This window comes from Littorina saxatilis, linkage group LG3 (assembly GCF_037325665.1).
Source record: "Littorina saxatilis isolate snail1 linkage group LG3, US_GU_Lsax_2.0, whole genome shotgun sequence".
Classification (NCBI taxonomy): Eukaryota; Metazoa; Mollusca; class Gastropoda; order Littorinimorpha; family Littorinidae; genus Littorina; species Littorina saxatilis.
In genome coordinates, this window is record NC_090247.1 from 16,832,445 (window position 1) to 16,850,649 (window position 18,205).

The window sequence follows — 18,205 nt, forward strand, 5'->3', positions numbered from 1 at the left end:
CATAACGTTTGCAAGTAGACTGATATTTTGTAGTTTGTCAATTCATCCCTGGTCCCCCCCCCCCCCCATTTCTTCCTGCTAAAGGTTAAAACGACAGTTCTGGAGATCTTTTGACCCAAAGTTCAGTCTTGTGAACTGTCTCTACTTTTTTCGCCCCGGTAAAATCGTCCTGGCTTTTTTCGAGGGGGCTTTCTGTCTGTGTTTTTCTCGTATACTCTGACATGTCCCGCACTCTTAGCATGCTGCCTTCAAAGAACTTTGTCACTTTGTGGCAAGTTGCGTAAACCATTCCCTAACCAAAGTCTTGGCAACCGGTGACTCTCGTGGGAAGTCTCGCTGTTGACGTAGCTCGCGGTGCGCCGAGACTTTTCAAGTGCAAGCCTCACTCTGAGCAGTCATCCCGCCATCTTGTTGCTCAGGTCCTGCGGTCTTTGCCTCCAATCTCCCTTCAAACAAGCCTTCCTGCAGGACTTGTTGCCTCAAAGCCTTGTGGCATATTACGGGGGAATTCGTGACTGTCACATCTCGCTCCCGCTCCAAAGTGGACAGTCAACAAAACCGGTTCAGGTTTTCAGGTAGTTTGGGTCTCGGTCAGCCGCAAACTATGTGTTCGGGACAGTGTTGTTGTGATCACCCCGAGAGAGAGAGAGAGAGAGAGAGAGAGAGAGAGAGAGAGAGAGGGGGGGGGAGACTCAGAGACAGAGAGAGAGGGCTCAGCAGTGCTAATGACACACATAGTGGCTGAGAGAGAGAGAGAGACAGAGAAGAAAACGGCGAGACAGAGACCGACAGAAAGGTGACGAGCACCAGTAGTTTGTCTTGGTCAACACGCGGACTTTGTTCCTAGTTAACAGAGGCGCTTAGTTCTTGGGCAGCGGATGTTGGCATCTTTTCAAACACTAACAATCAGACCAATTAAGGAACCTGTCTGCTAAGGGAACATTCTATTTTTTGCTCAATTTTTTTAATCTGTTTCTGTCTGTCGTTTGGTTACTTGTCCCCTTTTGCTCTCTCCATTTCCGTGTCTGCTGTCTGGTTGGTGCAAACTAGTCTGTCTCTTCCGCTTTTGTAGTTTGTGTAACCACCAAAAGGTATCAGTTTTTGTGTGTGTGCTAATGTCTGCTGGTACGAAGAGAACGCTCAAACTAGACCCAACCCAAAACATTTATAATGGTTTCCAGAAAATTGAAAGTTCTCGGAAGTTTGTTATGTGTCTTCAAGCAAGTCTTACGGGTTTGCTACTACTGGTCGCTATATTTCACAAACAAATGGGTAATTATAATCAAACTTCCGGTAATTATATTATTTCAAGAGCGGAATCTCGATCTGGTCTTATTTGTGATGGCTGAGTGTGGGGTGGGGTGGAAAGGAGGAAGAGGTAAGAAGGGGTTGGGGATAGCCAGATAACGCTTCAGCTCAAATATGAGTGCGCAGGCACTGCGATCTGCGCTAGACCGAAAGAAGGGGATAGACATGAAAACCCAGGTGTTAAACTGGGTGGAGCTGACCGTCTGACCCTAGACTCGCCCATGTCCAAAGTAAAGTTGACCTCAACGCACTCATGTTCTCCACCCATGATGTCCATTTCCCTCTTGCCCTCAGGGAAATCGGCTTTTTTCCTCAATGAAAATCTGGTCTATCTTTCTGTTGATTGTTTCTCGTCGTTTATATTACTGCTTTTATATATTGCGCAGTTAGGTTTTTGTGTGGTACAGCTTTTCCTTGTTCGTGGCTTGTTTTGATGACTTTGTGTGGGGTGGAGGTGGTCAGTTGTTGAAGAATGTGTCCACTCCAGATAAGTCTTAATGGTCTGATGATCAGAAATGGGATGTTTGTGTGCATTATTCATTCACTGAGTTTTTGAGTCAGTGAGTCATTCTGTCTGTCAGTGAGGTTTGTATCCATTGTCCATATGTCCGTTTCTGGGTGAATTCTCCCGGGTTCTATTTCGTTGTGTCTTTCGTTATTGTTATGATAGTCCGTTCCTGAGGTTTGACCTGTTGATTGTTGGTTTGAAACGACCATTCGACATAAGTATAAAGGCTTTGCGGAATCGATGGGTTACATGTGGAAGACACACGTGGCGTATTGACAACAAGAAGATGGCAGCGTCAGACACGAAAGTCCGTGTGCGTTTTCTGTCTTCTAAACTGTGTACACACAAGCCCCCGCTCCCACCCCTACATCTCCTTCCATGCATTAAGGCCCCCCCCCCCCCAAAAAAAAAAATAGTATGTTTACGGTATCCCGACCGACCTTATTTTTTTGCGCGACCCTAGACTTTTTTTTTTGGCATTTGGGAGAGAAAAAAAAAGTCTTTGTTTTTTGGCAAAATAACTTAAAAATATGTTTTTATGGGGGGGAAATTTTTTTTTCAAAAAATCCCGACCTACCGACCCTATTTTTTTGCCTATGTTACCGTAAACAGACTATATTTTTTTGTTGGCCTAATGCATCAACCTGTAAAGGTACTCCGTGAAAGGGCAGGTCTTCGAAACTGGAGAAAATAAATGGGCGCTTAATTCCTATGTCACTCATTATCTTCTCATTTTCGTTCTAGTTTTTCTTTTTTCTTTTTTTTGTGTGTGTGCTCACCCTGCCTGTTAAGCGATTGCACCAGTTTGAACTGGAACCCCTCACAGAGGCGAAGGTCGTTGGATACCAGACCTGCTCCATTCAGACCCGAATCCACCCGCTTTTCTTTCATGCCTCTACCCCGTTTAGCGTCAACGGGTACACTGTGGTGAGCTGGGGTGCTTGTCGGGGTAGCATATGCCCTTCGGGGTGACAATAGGGACCCTGTTCGAAGAGGAGTTATCTTTACCCTGCGTCAGTCGTTTTCAACTAAAGCAAACCCTTTTGTTGTGCGTTGGTCTTCGAACGTGTAGATTGTAGGGGGGTGATAGGCGTCAGAGTAGATAAGGTCTTGTTTGCAATTTTTGTCTGAAACGAGGAATTTCCGCTTTTGCAAATTCAGACTGTAATAGTGTTGATAGATAAAAAGCCGTCTGTCAGTCTCTCTCTCTCTCTCTCTCTCTCTCTCTCTCTCTCTCTCTCTCTCTCTCTCTCTCTCTCTCTCTCTCTCTCTCTTTCTCTCTCTCTCTCTCTCTCTCTCGCTCTCTCTCGCTCTCTCTGTCTCTGTCTCTGTCTCTCTCTCTGTCTCTCTCTCTCTCTCTCTCTCTCTCTCTCTCTCTCTCTCTCTCTCTCTCTCTCTCTCTTTCTCTCTCTCACACTCTTTTTCTCTCGTGCAGTATTGAGATACAAATGTGTAGTAATAATCACATCAAGGGTTGGGAACAAAAACAGTAATCTCTTTGTATTTGGCTGGAACCAAAAATCCCCGAACAGATGTCTGCGCCAATCAACACGTCTTGCGTTCAATGCAACGCGAACACGTTCAGTCGGAGACTTTGTTGGCCGTTCGATTGAAGATTTATGTACCTGACTGATTGCTCTAGGCAGCACAAAGTTCAAAGCGATTGGAAGGAATACCCGCCTATGCCTCCCATGTGCAGATTTTATCTTGTGTGAAAGAAGGGGTCAAGGAGGGATGAGTTTTAACTGTCGTGCGCTCAACGTCTTGAATTTCGACTGCAGAAAAGCATATAATGGGACTGGGTGGCCGAGTGGTAACGCACTTGCGCTCGGAAGCGAGAGGTTGCGAGTTCGGCCCTGGGTCAGGGCGTTAGCAATTTTCTCCCCCCTTTCCTAACCTAGGTGGTGGGTTCAAGTGCTAGTCTTTCGGATGAGACGAAAAACCGAGGTCCCTTCGTGTAGACTACATTGGGGTGTGCACGTTAAAGATCCCACGATTGACAAAAGGGTCTTTCCTGGCAAAATTGTATAGGCATAGATAAAAATGTCCACCAAAATACCCGTGTGACTTGGAATAATAGGCCGTGAAAAGTAGGATATGCGCCGAAATGGCTGCGATCTGCTGGCCGATGTGAATGCGTGATGTATTGTGTAAAAACAATTCCATCTCACACGGCATAAATAAATCCCTGCGCCTTGAATCCGTATGTTGAAATATGCGCGCGATAACAAGCAAAATAAAATAAAATAATGTATGCCGTACGGATCTACACGACTGAATTGCAGGAAATTCGCTTAAAATGTTACGCTGTCATTGCGCTTGCAGAATGTCATCGTGGTTTTTTTTCTCCGGTGAGGAATGACCTATGATAAGCGATGTTCGGAAATAACTCCATCTGGTTTGTGTGGGTTAATAACGAATTGATACTCTTGCTTTCATTGAGGCAAACTTTCCCACTTGACATTATACTCGGGCAATCACTAGCGAAGAGAGTGTTGTAAACACGTGGACGAGGCGCACGTGTGGAAAGTTTGCCTCAATAAAAGCAAGCGTAGTCACTCTTTCACGCCCCATACAAAACGCAACAGAGTTATTTCTGGAGTTCTTCGATTGGACTTACCTACAACTCTATAAACCCATTTCTTGATGGCATCTTTTCTCTGTGTTTTACAGATCAAGCGTATTCCGGAGTACGACAAATACCTCAACGACCTTCTGGATGAAACGGACAGTGGTCATCCCGACTTTGAGGACCTTTCCAAAGCCGCCAACAGGGTCAAAAATGTAAGTGTTGAAACACACAAACAAACACAAGCACGCGCGCACCCACTTACATACGCACGCACGTACGAGCACGCGCGCAACCACACACGCACGCACACAAATGCTCACGTACGGACGCATACACGTACGAACGCACGCACGCACGCACGTGCGCGCGCGCACCCGCGCACCCGCACACACACACACACACACACACACACACTCCCACGCACACACACACACACACACACACACACACACACGCACTCGCATCCCCCCCCCCATAACCACAATCCCCTCGACCCCTATCACCCTGTCAGTGCACCCTTTGCATTTACAACACCACACAAAGGTCATGCCAGTTCTCCCCCTACCTCCCACCGACATGTCAGCGAATAGCTGACCTTTGTATGTTCTATGTTAGGCTTAATATGCCCTTCTTTTTCCCAATACACTTGTGCAGATTTGTGTAGGCGTAAAACACGATTGTTTGCCTAGGAAAGTAGCCCCATCACAAGAATCAAGCTACCACACCCGTTAGCAAATATAGATGCTAGGGGGGGGGAGGGGGGGGTGTACAGTGGGACCCCAATTTTAAGACCCCCCCCCACCCGCCCTTCCTTCCCCTTTTAAGAACTTGTTTTGTCAGATTTTCTGTTCATAACATCTGTTAACATTCAGTCGAACTTGTCGATAACATCCACCCAGGGGTCCGACCTAAAGTGGCCATTATGGACAGGCGGCCGTTATTGAAGGGTGACTTATATGAACGAGTACTGTCTCTGGGTTCCTTGGAACTGGTCGTTGTGGGCAGGGGGTCGCTTTCGAGAGGTGGATGCAAAGCCAAAGGCACGTTCGACTGTACCTCCAATCAAAGACTTCCTCCTTTTTTTTTAGACCTGTTTGTTTTTGAAGATTTGTTGGGAATGGTATAGGAGGGTTCCGCTGTAACACCGCTTGCATGATTACAGGTAAGTGCCTTGCGGTGAGAGGTCAAGTTTAAGTGTTATTCGCACGGCTGTCTGTCTTGCTCTGTGTTAGCTCTGCTAAACGATTTTCACAGTAGGGGGCCATGAGCTAAAAGAGTAGAGTGAACAAGAACAATGGTACGAGAGAGAGAGAGAGAGAGAGAGAGAGAGAGAGAGAGAGAGAGAGAGAGAGAGAGAGAGAGAGAGAGAGAGAGAGAGAGAGAGAGACACACAAAGCAGGTTAGCCAAGGGTTCAGATCATTTACGGTGTTTTTGTTCCGCGCGAGAGAGACAAAATCAAGTTATTCTATTGGATCAATACACGGTCCTTACGTCTCAAAGCCTGACTTTTACGATAGCGGATCTTATGAATGGATGGGTAGTATATTTGCATATGTTTCGCTTTTGGCCAATCACGTCTGCAGTGTAAGGCGAATCACATGTGTGAACTCTGTGACCTTGATTACTCCCATGATTCTAGGGGCTAAGGGGCACTGACCATAGAATACACTCAACTTGAATAGAACATGTAACTCTTGCGTTCCAAAGAGTTCCCTCCAGCCCCCACCCAGCTACCCCCACCTCACTTTCATATCGCGCTCTTGGTAAATCAGGACTTGATCATGTGTATGAACGAAAGGGGCTTCTAAATGAAACAGGGGTACAGTTGCTGGCCAATGTATCGTTTGAGAGAGGCACTGTAGGTCTCTCCTTGAGAAAAAAAGATACATTTGCCGGGTAAGGGCGGAGTGGTGTGGGGGTGGGGGTGTGGGGGTCTATGGAAAGGAGACGGAGCCCAGGACATCCCCCACCCACCCTCAGACCCAACCATAGAATTGTCCAAACCCGGCACCACTACCATTACCACTGCTAGATAATGCACCCTTCCCGGTCCCCTATCCAGCCCTCAGTTGTCCAAAAAATTGCAGATGTTGAAATATCAGCAGGCACGCGTGTGTTATCATCTTAAATCCTACTGGCTCCAAGACAAGAGCATTTTAACATGCACTTCAAGTTGCACAAAGCCGATACTCCTGGGACATGTTTACCCAGAGGTATCTTATGACGCGTAATCCCTTTCTTCTTTGCGAGGGTAATTTTCTTCTCTTTTATAAACGAAAATCCCCGTGTTAACTCTGAATGGGTGCGACTGCGCAAAAGCGTAATGATAGACTGGGTAAACAGATTTACCAAATCACACGTATTCTTCTTTCAGCTTGAAACAGAACGGTTTTTAAATTTCAATTGTGTTTGGTCTACTGGGGCCTGGGGGTGGGGGTATAAGTTGTGGCGGAGGAGACCGTGGGGAAGGAGGGGGGGAGAATTGTGTACTGTTGGAAGTCTGCAGACAACACTGCCTGTAAGTTAAACAAATATGTTCCATTTCTGCAGACAACACTGCCTGTAAGTTAAACAAATATGTTCCATTTGTTTTCTCGAACAGTTTCTTTCAAACACTTCAGAATGGATTCGGGTTACGTTTCCTTTACTACGTTGCAAAAGTGTTTATTAAAACCTTACCAGACCCTCAAAACAAAACACCGGATAGACAGAAAGTAACTTATCCAAGCATGAGCTTTGATTTTGTGACGTCACAGAGGACAGTGACGTAATGTTGATGACGTTTCAGATAAGCAAATCCAAAAACCGTTCGCTCGATATAATTATCTGTGACTGTAACGTATTGTTTCTTCAACAACAAACGTTCCAACAACTTACCTTTCTTGTTTTTTTTTTAATTCTGACGTTTCAGATGGTGAAGGACCGAGAGGAAGAAATACGCGAGGCAGAGAATGAGCAAAAAATGGACACCGTGCAGGACCGCTTTCCTCATGATGACCTTAACCTTCAGGATAAAAACAACAAGACACAGGTAAGACACACTCCGAACTTATACTTATATTATATGTATACAAAGTTATTTGGTTGGTGGTTAGTTTGCTGGTTGCTTGGTTGGTTTGTGTTGTGCTGTTTCGTAATGGTTTTGTTTGTTGTTGTTGTTGTTGTTGTTGTTGTTGTTGTTGTTGTTGTTGTTGTTGTTCTGTTATTGTTGTGGTTCTTATTTCATTTTCAACTGAGGAATCTTTTTCTAGTTGTTTGTTTTCACTTTTAATTTTAAGATTGTTGCGTAGAGAGGGATGTAAATATTGTTCGTCCGCATCTCGACAGTAATAGCAAAACTGATAAAATTGAAATAAAAGGTGTTCGTGAATCCGCCTTATTATTATTCCATTACCGAGCCTACAGCGGTAAATAAATGTGACGATGCAGGATGTAAAACAGTAGATAGATGGCTAGTGTTATTACCTCAACAACCGCGAAGGTCACACCAGTGCAGTTTGAAAAAAATTGAGGAAACGGGTCCGTTCGTGACTGGAGAAACCTGCCACCACCCTATTGTCTCGACTTGTTTCCTGCTTTTCACCTGCTTACATCTGACACACCTGTGTGTGAAAAGGAAAAATAGATTGTTGATAGGCATGATGATGACGAAGAGAAAGTGTGGTAGCGTTTGTAAGCACGCCCTTATCTCAACATATTCTCTCTCTCTCTCTCTTTTTTTTCTCTCTCTAGGCTCCCTTTGGCTTTTCTTCTAACAAGTCAAGAGATTTTGAGTTTCGATTCCTGCTGATTTGTGTGACTACCTGTTTCTTCGCAGTGTTTTTTTTCTCTTGAAACTAATTTCATGATGAAACGCTGATCGATCTGTCCATTTTTCTTTCTTTCCATTTTTCTATCTTTCCATTTTTCTATCTTTCCATTTTTCTTTCTTTCCATTTTTCTATCTTTCCATTTTTCTATCTTTCCATTTTTCTTTCTTTCCATTTTTCTATCTTTCCATTTTTCTATCTTTCCATTTTTCTTTCTTTCGTTTCCCTCGGATGTGCAACAACCCCTTGTTTTTTAGACGCAAAATGGCGTTGTTTTTGGGATCGTGTTTTGCGTTCTTTCGTTCCAGCGTTGATGATGTTTCACCTCAAGTGTAAACCTGCCGAGCCCATGTTTTTGCGTCTTTCAATACCTGTAGTTTTACCTGCAGTGTGGCACCAAGTTTGTTGTGCCAGCCAGAGGACTGCAAGACGCCAGGTGTAAACATGTAACCCGTGTCTGGAACTCAGACCGAGTTGTGGCTATCCAACGTGCGTCATAGCGCCAGGGATCTGGAAATTGTGTGTGGATAACATAACGATAAGAAATCTTGCATGCTGGAGATTTGGAGAGGCTGGGTTGTATTTAAAAAAAAAACTGTGTGTTTGGTTGGACATTGTCAAAAAGGAAGGTATCTCAACAGAAAGTGGCTTTAGTCTATCTATCCACGCGAACATATGGGAAGAGATATCCATGCAGATTCAGGGAAGAGATATCCATGCAGATTCAGGCTGATTCAAAACTTCAGAGAGAGAGAGAGAGAGAGAGAGAGAGAGAGAGAGAGAGAGAGAGAGAGAGAGAGAGAGAGAGAGAGAGAGAGAGAGAGAGAGAGAGAGAGAGAGAGAGAGTAATGAACTTATTGTAAGACCACTTCACTACAACCAATGCATTCCTTAATTGTCCCATCTTCTTGACACTAACGAAGTACGCACTCAGCTCTTGACTCCAACGTACCAGTGAATTCCTTGCCAAATGAACTGCTGTTATAATACACTAACAAGAAATTCCTCCGATAGGAACTACACCCCCGTCAAAGGGAAATAACCTTCTCAGTTGGTGGCAGTGAGAATGGTTATTTCCCTTTGACCAACGGGGGTGTCTGTCTATACCAGGCGTTGTATAATTTTAATCCACCAATAACTCCCTAACCGTATGTTTGACTGGTCCCAATTTTGTAAGGACCATCTCAGGAATGTATAGAACCTGTTCACCAAGTTTGGTGACGATCGGTCCGTTCATTCTTGAGATCTACTTGCGAACACAAACACATCGAGTGAAACCTATACACACCCTATACCGGGGGTGTAATTACACACTGGCCTTATTTCAAAACTACTTAACACAATGATAGGATTAGGTACACTATGATTACTCAAGTCCCATTATCTAAATGCACACATCTTGCCGTATTATAAGTGTAATGTTTTCTCTGTGTCAAGTAGCAGGTCGATTTTATAGTGTGATTTCAGATAATAATATGGGTCAGGGAATCGGCTTAGAAAAGCAATACAGGCTCATAGTTAAGAAGATTGCTGAAGTGAAGAGACTCTTATGAAAAGTAATAGCTATCGTATGATACATCTGTTTCTTCGCTCTAAATCCCAAAATATGAATGATCGGGGTAATACCGACGTTGAAATCGTTCCACCCGTCATCGCTTGAATATTCTCACTTTTACGGTATTTGTTTCTGTGTTAAGTGAAGGGTAGCTAGTTTTCGTAACTTGATCGACTTCTCAGCTCACACTCCTTAACACTTTCTACCCAACCTATGTTGACCAAGTTTTTTTTAGTCGAGACCAGCTGTGCTGCAGCAGGTCACTCAGAATTGTAGTAACTGTGTAGAAACTGTGTATCAACACGCTGGAATGCAGGCGTTAGATGGACGTTACAGGAAGCGACTGAAGCTAACAGTCTGAGCGGATATCCGTACCTGGTCAGATAGAGCCATATGAGACAATGAGTTAAGTAATTGCGAAAGACAATACCGAGTTTCCCTCCAAGAAGCAAGAAGCGACAGTGGGGCAGTGGGGCAAAATATCGACACACCTTTTCACTCCCCTGTCTCACCTGTAGCTGACCGCTAACGGTGACCAATCAACCGTGGTGGAGGATACCCAAGAACGACTTCAGTCACAGGGGTCGGGGTGTAGTTGGCTTTGGGGTTTAGCTTTCTGCCCTTGGAAAAGTCTCGGTTATGTCGCTCGGGGTTCTGATCCCCTCCTGTGGAGAGAGAGAGAGAGAGAGAGAGAGAGAGAGAGAGAGAGAGAGAGAGAGAGAGAGAGAGAGAGAGAGAGAGAGAGAGAGAGAGAGAGAGAGAGAGAGAGAGGGGGGATTTTATCCTAAGTACTTAATTTCATTTGAGATTTGTAGGGGGACGTCTAATGGAAACATACTTTAAAATAAACAAACAAATGAGTCAATAAAGAATTAAATAATTAAGTACAAAAAAGGCGACAGCCAGATAAATAAATATAATAATGACATTCGCTCAAAATTGAGGTAATAACAGGCAAATCACGAAATAAGTATATCTTTCGCATTTTTTCACCGTTCAGTAAGACAGGTATACAGGTGAGGAACGCACGACAGGTGTGCAGGTAACAGGTAGCGAGGACACCGAGTTGGCCTTGATCCAAGTGTCGCAGTGTTGGGAAGTCAGGTGTGAGCCAAGGGCAGACTCTACCTGGCTGCTCGAATTTTACCTGTCCGTGTGCACACTTGATGAGTTAATTACACCATCCCCCCTCACCACCCCCACCACACTCAAACACACACACACCCGCCCCTGCGATCCTCTTTCCCTTTTTCCCACCCCAACACCCAAGCCTCCCAATGACCTCATCGTATTCGGCAACATCAAAGACGCACAGCCGAAACAGTTAAGATATTACAGACGGCGATTTTTAGCGGTCAGTAGAGGGCCCAGGTGAAAAGTGTAAGTAGGCCTACTGGAGGTGATCACAGGTCCACAGGTAAACTTGTTAGTAGTCTGGTCATCCTAAAATAGCCAGCAGGACAAGCAGTGTAAAGCACAGGCGCTTGATGTTTTGTATAAAAGCCACTGCTAAGATAACGCCTCTCAGGCTCTCTCTCTCTGACTGACTTTATGTCCCTCTCGTGTCTATCTGTTTCTCTCTGTCTCTGTGTCTATCTCTCTCTCAGTCTCTCTCGGTGTCTGTTTCTGTCTGTCTCTGTCTCTGTCTCTCTGTCTCTCTCTGTCTCTCTCTCTCTCTCTCTCTCTGTCTCTGTCTCTCTGTCTCTCTCTGTCTCTCTCTCTCTCTGACTGTCTTTCTGTCCCTCTCTGTCATCTGTTTCTCTCTGTCTCTGTGTCTATGTGTCTCTCAGTCTCTCTCTGTGTCTAAATTTTTACTTTGTCTTGTTCATTTTTAGCTTGATAAACAAAAAGGGTCCCTGCCTGAACGTTATAACATTTAGAGAGTCACCTAGAATCCGTCCTGATTGGTCAAAAAGATATATGGGGCACTGAATTGGTAATAATAATATGAGTTATTTCTAATATGCTGACTGTTAGCAAATGATAACAGGCATGTCGAGAAAAAAGATAGCAAGCATGAGCATGTATACAAGAAATTAATAAAAACACGCTTAAACCAAGCATGAGCCTTTTAGGCTAATGCTGATATCATTTTTGAGACATGTCTGTTATCATTTGCTAACAGTCAGCATATTAGAAATAACGGTTTTTGAGTCACTTGAGAAAAAGTGACTCTATGTAATCGGTCAGTGTTAGTCTGTCCGTCCGGCCGGCCGGCCGTCCGTAGACACCACCTTAACGTTGGACTTTTCTCGGAAACTATCAAAGCGATCCGGCTCATATTTTGTTTAGTCGTGACCTCCAATGACCTCTACACTTTAACGATGGTTTCGTTGACCTTTGACCTTTTTCAAGGTCACAGGTCAGCGTCAAAGGAAAAATTAGACATTTTATATCTTTGACAAAGTTCATCGGATGTGATTGAAACTTTGTAGGATTATTCTTTACATCAAAGTATTTACATCTGTAGCCTTTTACGAACGTTATCAGAAAAACAAGGGAGATAACTAGCCTTTTCTGTTCGGCAACACACAACTTAACGTTGGGCTTTTCTCGGAAACTATAAAAGTGACCGGGCTCAAATTTTATGTGAACGTGACTCCCAGTGACCTCTACACTTTGACGTCTGCTTTGGTGACCTTTGACCTTTTTCAAGGTCACAGGTATGTCTTGAAGGAAAAAAATTGAAATATCATATCTCTGAAACTATTCATCGGATTTGATTCAAACTTTATAGGATTATTCTTTACATCAAATTATTTACATCTGTATTGTGTTGTGAATAGCAATTTCTTCCTGTCCATCTGATGCCTCATATAATATTCAGAACTGCGAAAGTGACTCGATCGAGCGTTTGCTCTTCTTGTATTACCGTTTAATTCGACCAAAACAAATTTCGAAGCGACCCCGCGAATTAGACAGAACAGCCGCAAAGGGAACTTGCGCGCTCCTACCTGATTGTGCCTGTCAGTCAAAGAATTCTCGTGACCTGGGTCAGCCAATCAGAGTTAATACTCCTGACGTGATGAATATTCACAGATCAAATGCATTTGACACACAACAATCTCACAAGATAAACCATGTTCAACATGCGTTTCGGTTGCTTCGCTTTTTCTTGTTGAATAGAGAGCGACAGATTTCGAACCGACTCAAGACGGATGGGAAATGACGTAAAGATACATTTGACGTAACGCGAGTGACGCAATTTCCCTTGAAATTTCGAACTTAGGTAATTTAGATTTCAAGTGCGGGTCGGCATTTCACACTCAGAGGATGGGCGGTACCTTGCTGTTCCGTAAAACACCCACCGACAAAACTCGCTTATCAGTATTTTTTTTTAGATAAAGAGAGTATTATCTGACAGCATTTGAAGTGTCATTCTGTAGAATAAATCACTCTGATATTGTTGATTTACATTTTTACTTTGTTTTGTCAATTTTTAGCTTGATAAACAAAAAGGGTCCCTGCCTGAACGTTATAACATTTAACAGGTCACCTAGAATCCGTCCTGATTGGTCAAAAAGCCACATGGGGCACTGAATTGGTAATAAATATAGTTACGGACAGGTATTAGATATGCAGTAGTTATGAATGAAGCAAGGCGCTCGTCGAGTGGGTACACACACAGACTCACACACACGTTGATGCGTGACGCGCACACAGAGACCTCGAGCCAAACCTGCTCTGGTGTTGCACGCAGTTTTGCCGAGACCCATGCCCCTGTGCAGACGACAGCGAATCGGCAAGTCGCCCATGCACGGAGTTTTCTGGAGTATAGTGCTGCTTTTTGGAAGATTCTGTTGTGTTTGTTCTTTGAATACCATGCTGCTATGTGAAGGTAGGTGCTGTGCTCGAAGTGTTTGAACTGTTAATGAAAATTTAAGTTGTTATTTTATTGGTTTGGTGAATTTTGGCAACAGTTGAAGACGGTATAGGAGGATTCGAGTTTGTGTTGTGGTTTCATTTTTTGCACGTCAAGTTGTCATGCGTAGCGCTATTCATATCATTTCTGACTTAAGTGACATCTGTATTTGTCCGTCTATTTTGTCATCTAGAAAGCCATGAAGAGGCAACAGATTATTCAGCATTGCTCGTGTTTACCTTCAACAGACGTATCATGACGTGACGTTTAAATAGTTCAAGGCTACGAAGCTTTAAGTGGTTTCAACTTGTTTATAATTAAAAGTTTTACAAAGTCGTTGTTGTTCGTTTAAATAATGCTATATTTTTGTTTATTATGAGTTTATATTGGTGGTTTTTTTCTGTCTTTGTTTCTAACTATCTTTCTTTCCTTCTGAGTTTCTTTCTTTCTGTTTTTCTTCTTTTCTATGCTTTATGTCTGCGCTTATTGTCTTCACTGCTACTCATTTTGGCACAGGATTCGTTGATTTAGATGGAGAGGCGTGTTTGATTGAGTGACGCAATAATTCAGTTAATCCAATTAGAGATCGTACTTATGAACTGAGCATGTGTGCCTGGATAATATTTTTTGTGGATGAAGAGGTTATGTGTGTGTGTGTGTGTGTGTGTGTGTGTGTGTGTGTGTGTGTGTGTGTGTGTGTGTGTGTGTGTGTGTGTGTGTGTGCGCGCGCGTGAGTCTGTCTGTATGTCTGTATGTATGTCTATCAATTTGTCTGTGTCTATTGTTTTGTCTATTTATATATGTTTTGTCTATTTACCTATATGTTTTGTCTATTTACCTATATGTTTTGTGTTTGTGAATGTTTGTTGTCTGTTTGCATGAATGTCTTTGTCTGTCTATGCTCGGGTGTTTTTTTGTCTGTCTGATTGTATGTTTGTCTTTTTTTGGTGTGTCTGTCTGTCGGTGAGCAAACGCCTTATCCTTGTATAAAGTCCGGAGACTCTCGAAGCTCATTAAATACTGGACAGGTGAATTCACATACAGGCGAATTGACGTATGCACTCTGGGCACGTACAGAACACCTATCCTCTTATTGCTCACTCACTTTGAGGGAGCGGTCATTCTAACGGTATCTTCCCTCCGTTTGTTTGTCTGTTTGCTTTCAACCCTCCAGGCAAACACACTGGTGTCGATCTTGACTGAATAAGGGTAAAATGCAAAAAGGACCAGACTGTCAATAGATGATGGGCTTCTCACGTGTTCTTACAAAGCTTTAACTTTCATTTGCATGGATTGTAAATCCTTGTATTTTATGTCGGCGAGATGTGCCCGGTCATAAATTAAGATATGTAGGTTTCTGGGTTTATGGGGTAGATACCCCTTGATGTCTGCTTTCTGTCAAATTGAGAGTGTTGATTCTTTCATTACTTCAGAGAGAGAGAGAGAGAGAGAGAGAGAGAGAGAGAGAGAGAGAGAGAGAGAGAGAGAGAGAGAGAGAGAGAGAGCAAGAGAGAGAGAGAGAGAGAGAGAGAGTAGAGAGTTAAAAAAAAAAAAAAGAGATTGCCTACCTACCTACCCTATTTTGGGGGGCTATGTTACCGTAACCACACCTATTTTTTTTTTGGCCTTATCACTGAAACACACACTCATTATGTTTGTGTTTGTTGTGGATTTTTTTTTTTACCATAACGAAGTCTACTTCGCTAATGTCCAAGGTAAGTAACCCTTAGCGAGTGTGAAGTATACCAGCCTTTACCTTGCACTGAAAAGCACAACAGCGTTTCGTGATGTGGTCAATCAGTCGATGAATATTGATCTCTTGGCAAACAACCAGGTTAAATAGCTCACCACTTGACTGGTGAAATCCACCTTTAGCTACCCGTTGGCTTACCTGGGGGTTATTGCTTTGGTGTACCGGACAGACAGGGAAAGATAGGGGGGAGGAAGAGAGAGAGAGACACACACAATTGATAGTTATAAGAACGTCAGTGTCTTAGCAATGATAACTTCAGTGTGAAAGGCTTGTTGTTGTTGTTGTTGTTGTTGTTGTTGTTGTTGTTGTTGTTGTTGTTGTTGTTGTTGTTGTTGTTGTTGTAAGTCTCGAGGTATGTCATTTATTTTTCAAGGACATATATGTTCTGAAGTTATAGACGTATATTCTGTGTAGACCTAGATATTCGACTACGGCAAACTGATTTTGTCTGTGTTCAGTAAATATGCCAAACCAACTTTCTCTTCAACTCCAAATTAAATTAAAACCCGAAACACAATACATATTATATATTCTAGTTTACTAAACGTTGCACACATCAAACGGCCAACTGTTAAGCACGAAGTGAACTTCAGCCTGAAACTGGCAACAGCTTTTGTCTAATAGCTCACGGCAGCAGCTGTTCAATTTACATCTAATCGCCAGGTAAATAATTACCTCTTTTCCGAGGGTAATGATCTCTCTCCCTCTGATCAGCACAGGCGTGTGTGTGTTTGTTTAATGGAATGTTGTATAGCCATTGTTCGCGGTTAAAGAGCTATTATCAAGGCTCTAAGTGTAGCTTTGAGAGATGAGTATTACGTAGCGAGCGGGAGAGCAATTGAAAGTGTGATAGGTCCTGGGCAAACGCGACATGCACCCTCAAAGGTAAAAGTACCTGTTTTGGGTAGAAGTAGGGGAAAGAATAGGAGTGGTGTGTAAATGGTTTCCTGCGAACACAATCGTGCTGGTTTGAATAAATAGCTCAGCATTTACTCAAGTAAATTGTTTCATCAGTGTCTCCCTGTACTCTAGCAAGATATTTCCTTTTTTTGTGTGAATCGATAACACAACGCTTGAGCAATGACACATCTTGTAATGGAATAGTGTGTAATTAAAGGTCGAGAATAAACATCAGAAGTTATTTCTTAGAAAGCCGTCTTTATCCAAACTGTATGGCGACTTGGAATAACCCGTACCCCAGTTTAAGAGTGGTGTTGGTTCTTGAACTGTAGCAGAAGCAGATGAATCACAAAGACATCAACGTAAGTGCCTTCCAGAGCTGATAGTCTGTATCTGCAAGGCTTAGACTTAATATGGGCCATCACAGGCATTATAGGTGAAGATGTAGATCACTGTGTGTGGGTGACGTACAAATATTAATGACAGTTATCCATCAAAAGCCATCATTTGTGATCGATCACCTGGGCTTGGTGTCTGTCATTGGGTCACCTTCTATGCAATCTTAGCTTTTTTTGATTTTTTTCTTCTGCTGAAAACACCCCGTAAAACTATACGCGTACCTTTTATAAGGACTGTCTTGGTTATTTGTTTTGTTTTGTTTTGTTTGTTTGTTTGTTCGTTTGTTCGTTTGATTGTTTGTTTAGCGGTCAATCAATGTACAACATATTATAATGGCTACGTTGGTTTTTACTGCACTGTCTCGTCAACGATAGAAAATCGTTAAACATCCTTCGCTTCGTCGAATATCTTCGTAAAGAATTGTATCTTAGTTTCTTAGCAATATGTGAAAATATCGTGTGCATCTTAGTTCAGACTCACGTTAGTTCGCGGTGACGCAGTCGGCAATACAGTGGACGCCGCTTAATAAAACCGCGGTTAATAGAGCCAGCCGCTTATAAAAGCCGATTTCAGACGGTCCGGATTTATCACTATATCTTATGTATTAGAAAAAGCCGGTTAATAAAACCAACCCGCCGCTTATTAAAGCCAGTTTTCGCAGAGAAATCACGTAGTTTGTCACTAAAACTCACATTATCTTGTTCTGATGTGGAAGACGACCAACAAACAAACACTCATAAAATCGTTCTTCTCTGCCGTGTAATGATTCGTGACGGTGACAGTGAAATTATTGATGTACCGAAGTGATCAAAGTACACGTACATGTACATAATTAAAACAAAAGTTCAACATCCTTCGTGAAGTTTTGTTTAGATTCAAACAAGTGTAAATGACGAAAGAGAAGATTTTGTTTTTCGAAAATGACGTAATCCTGGACCGCCGGTTAATAAATCCGCCGCTTATTAAAGCCATTTTTCGTCGGTCCAGAAGTGGCTTTATTAAGCGGCGACCACTGTAGCAGCTTGTGCAAGACGCGTGATGTATCTCTCTAGAGGAAGACTTCAGTAGGCATGGAGTGATGTGATGTATCGCCGTGTTGATGTCTCCATCGTGTGACGAAGGGGCTGATCTACCGGGATTTGCACACAGATCACCTTTATGTTCACCTCGAGGTGACGATGGGACTGTTCATGGCTTCTGTACTGTACTGTACTGTCTTCTTTACTAAAGTTGGGACGATGAGTTTGAATCGTGATGTAATTTGATGAACATGCTTGCAAAGGTATCTTTCTGGGACTAAAGATGGGTGTGTGGGGAGTGGAGTGGTGTGCGAATGTTTTTCTATTAGGCCTAAAAAAAAAATAGGTGTGGTTACGGTAACCCGACCTACCCTATTTTTAGGGGCCGACCCTATAACTTTTTATTACATTTGTCAACAACAAAAACAAAAACAAAAAAACGAGTGCAAAAAACGCAATGCAAGCGAAAGCGCCCGAGTCGCACACTTATTTCCCTGTCAAGTAGGTTTAATTTGTACA

The 18,205-nt window shown here is 43.0% G+C and overlaps 1 protein-coding gene across 1 annotated transcript in view; it reads left to right on the forward strand.

The window, feature by feature from the left end:
* The window catches only part of LOC138961748 (uncharacterized), a gene marked incomplete at its 5' end in the record, with an annotated part of 229,391 nt that overhangs the window by 147,524 nt on the left and 63,662 nt on the right, over positions 1-18,205 (forward strand). The window contains 2 exon segments of the mRNA XM_070333420.1: positions 4,490-4,600; positions 7,301-7,420. Coding sequence (XP_070189521.1) covers positions 4,490-4,600; positions 7,301-7,420 — 231 coding nt within the window.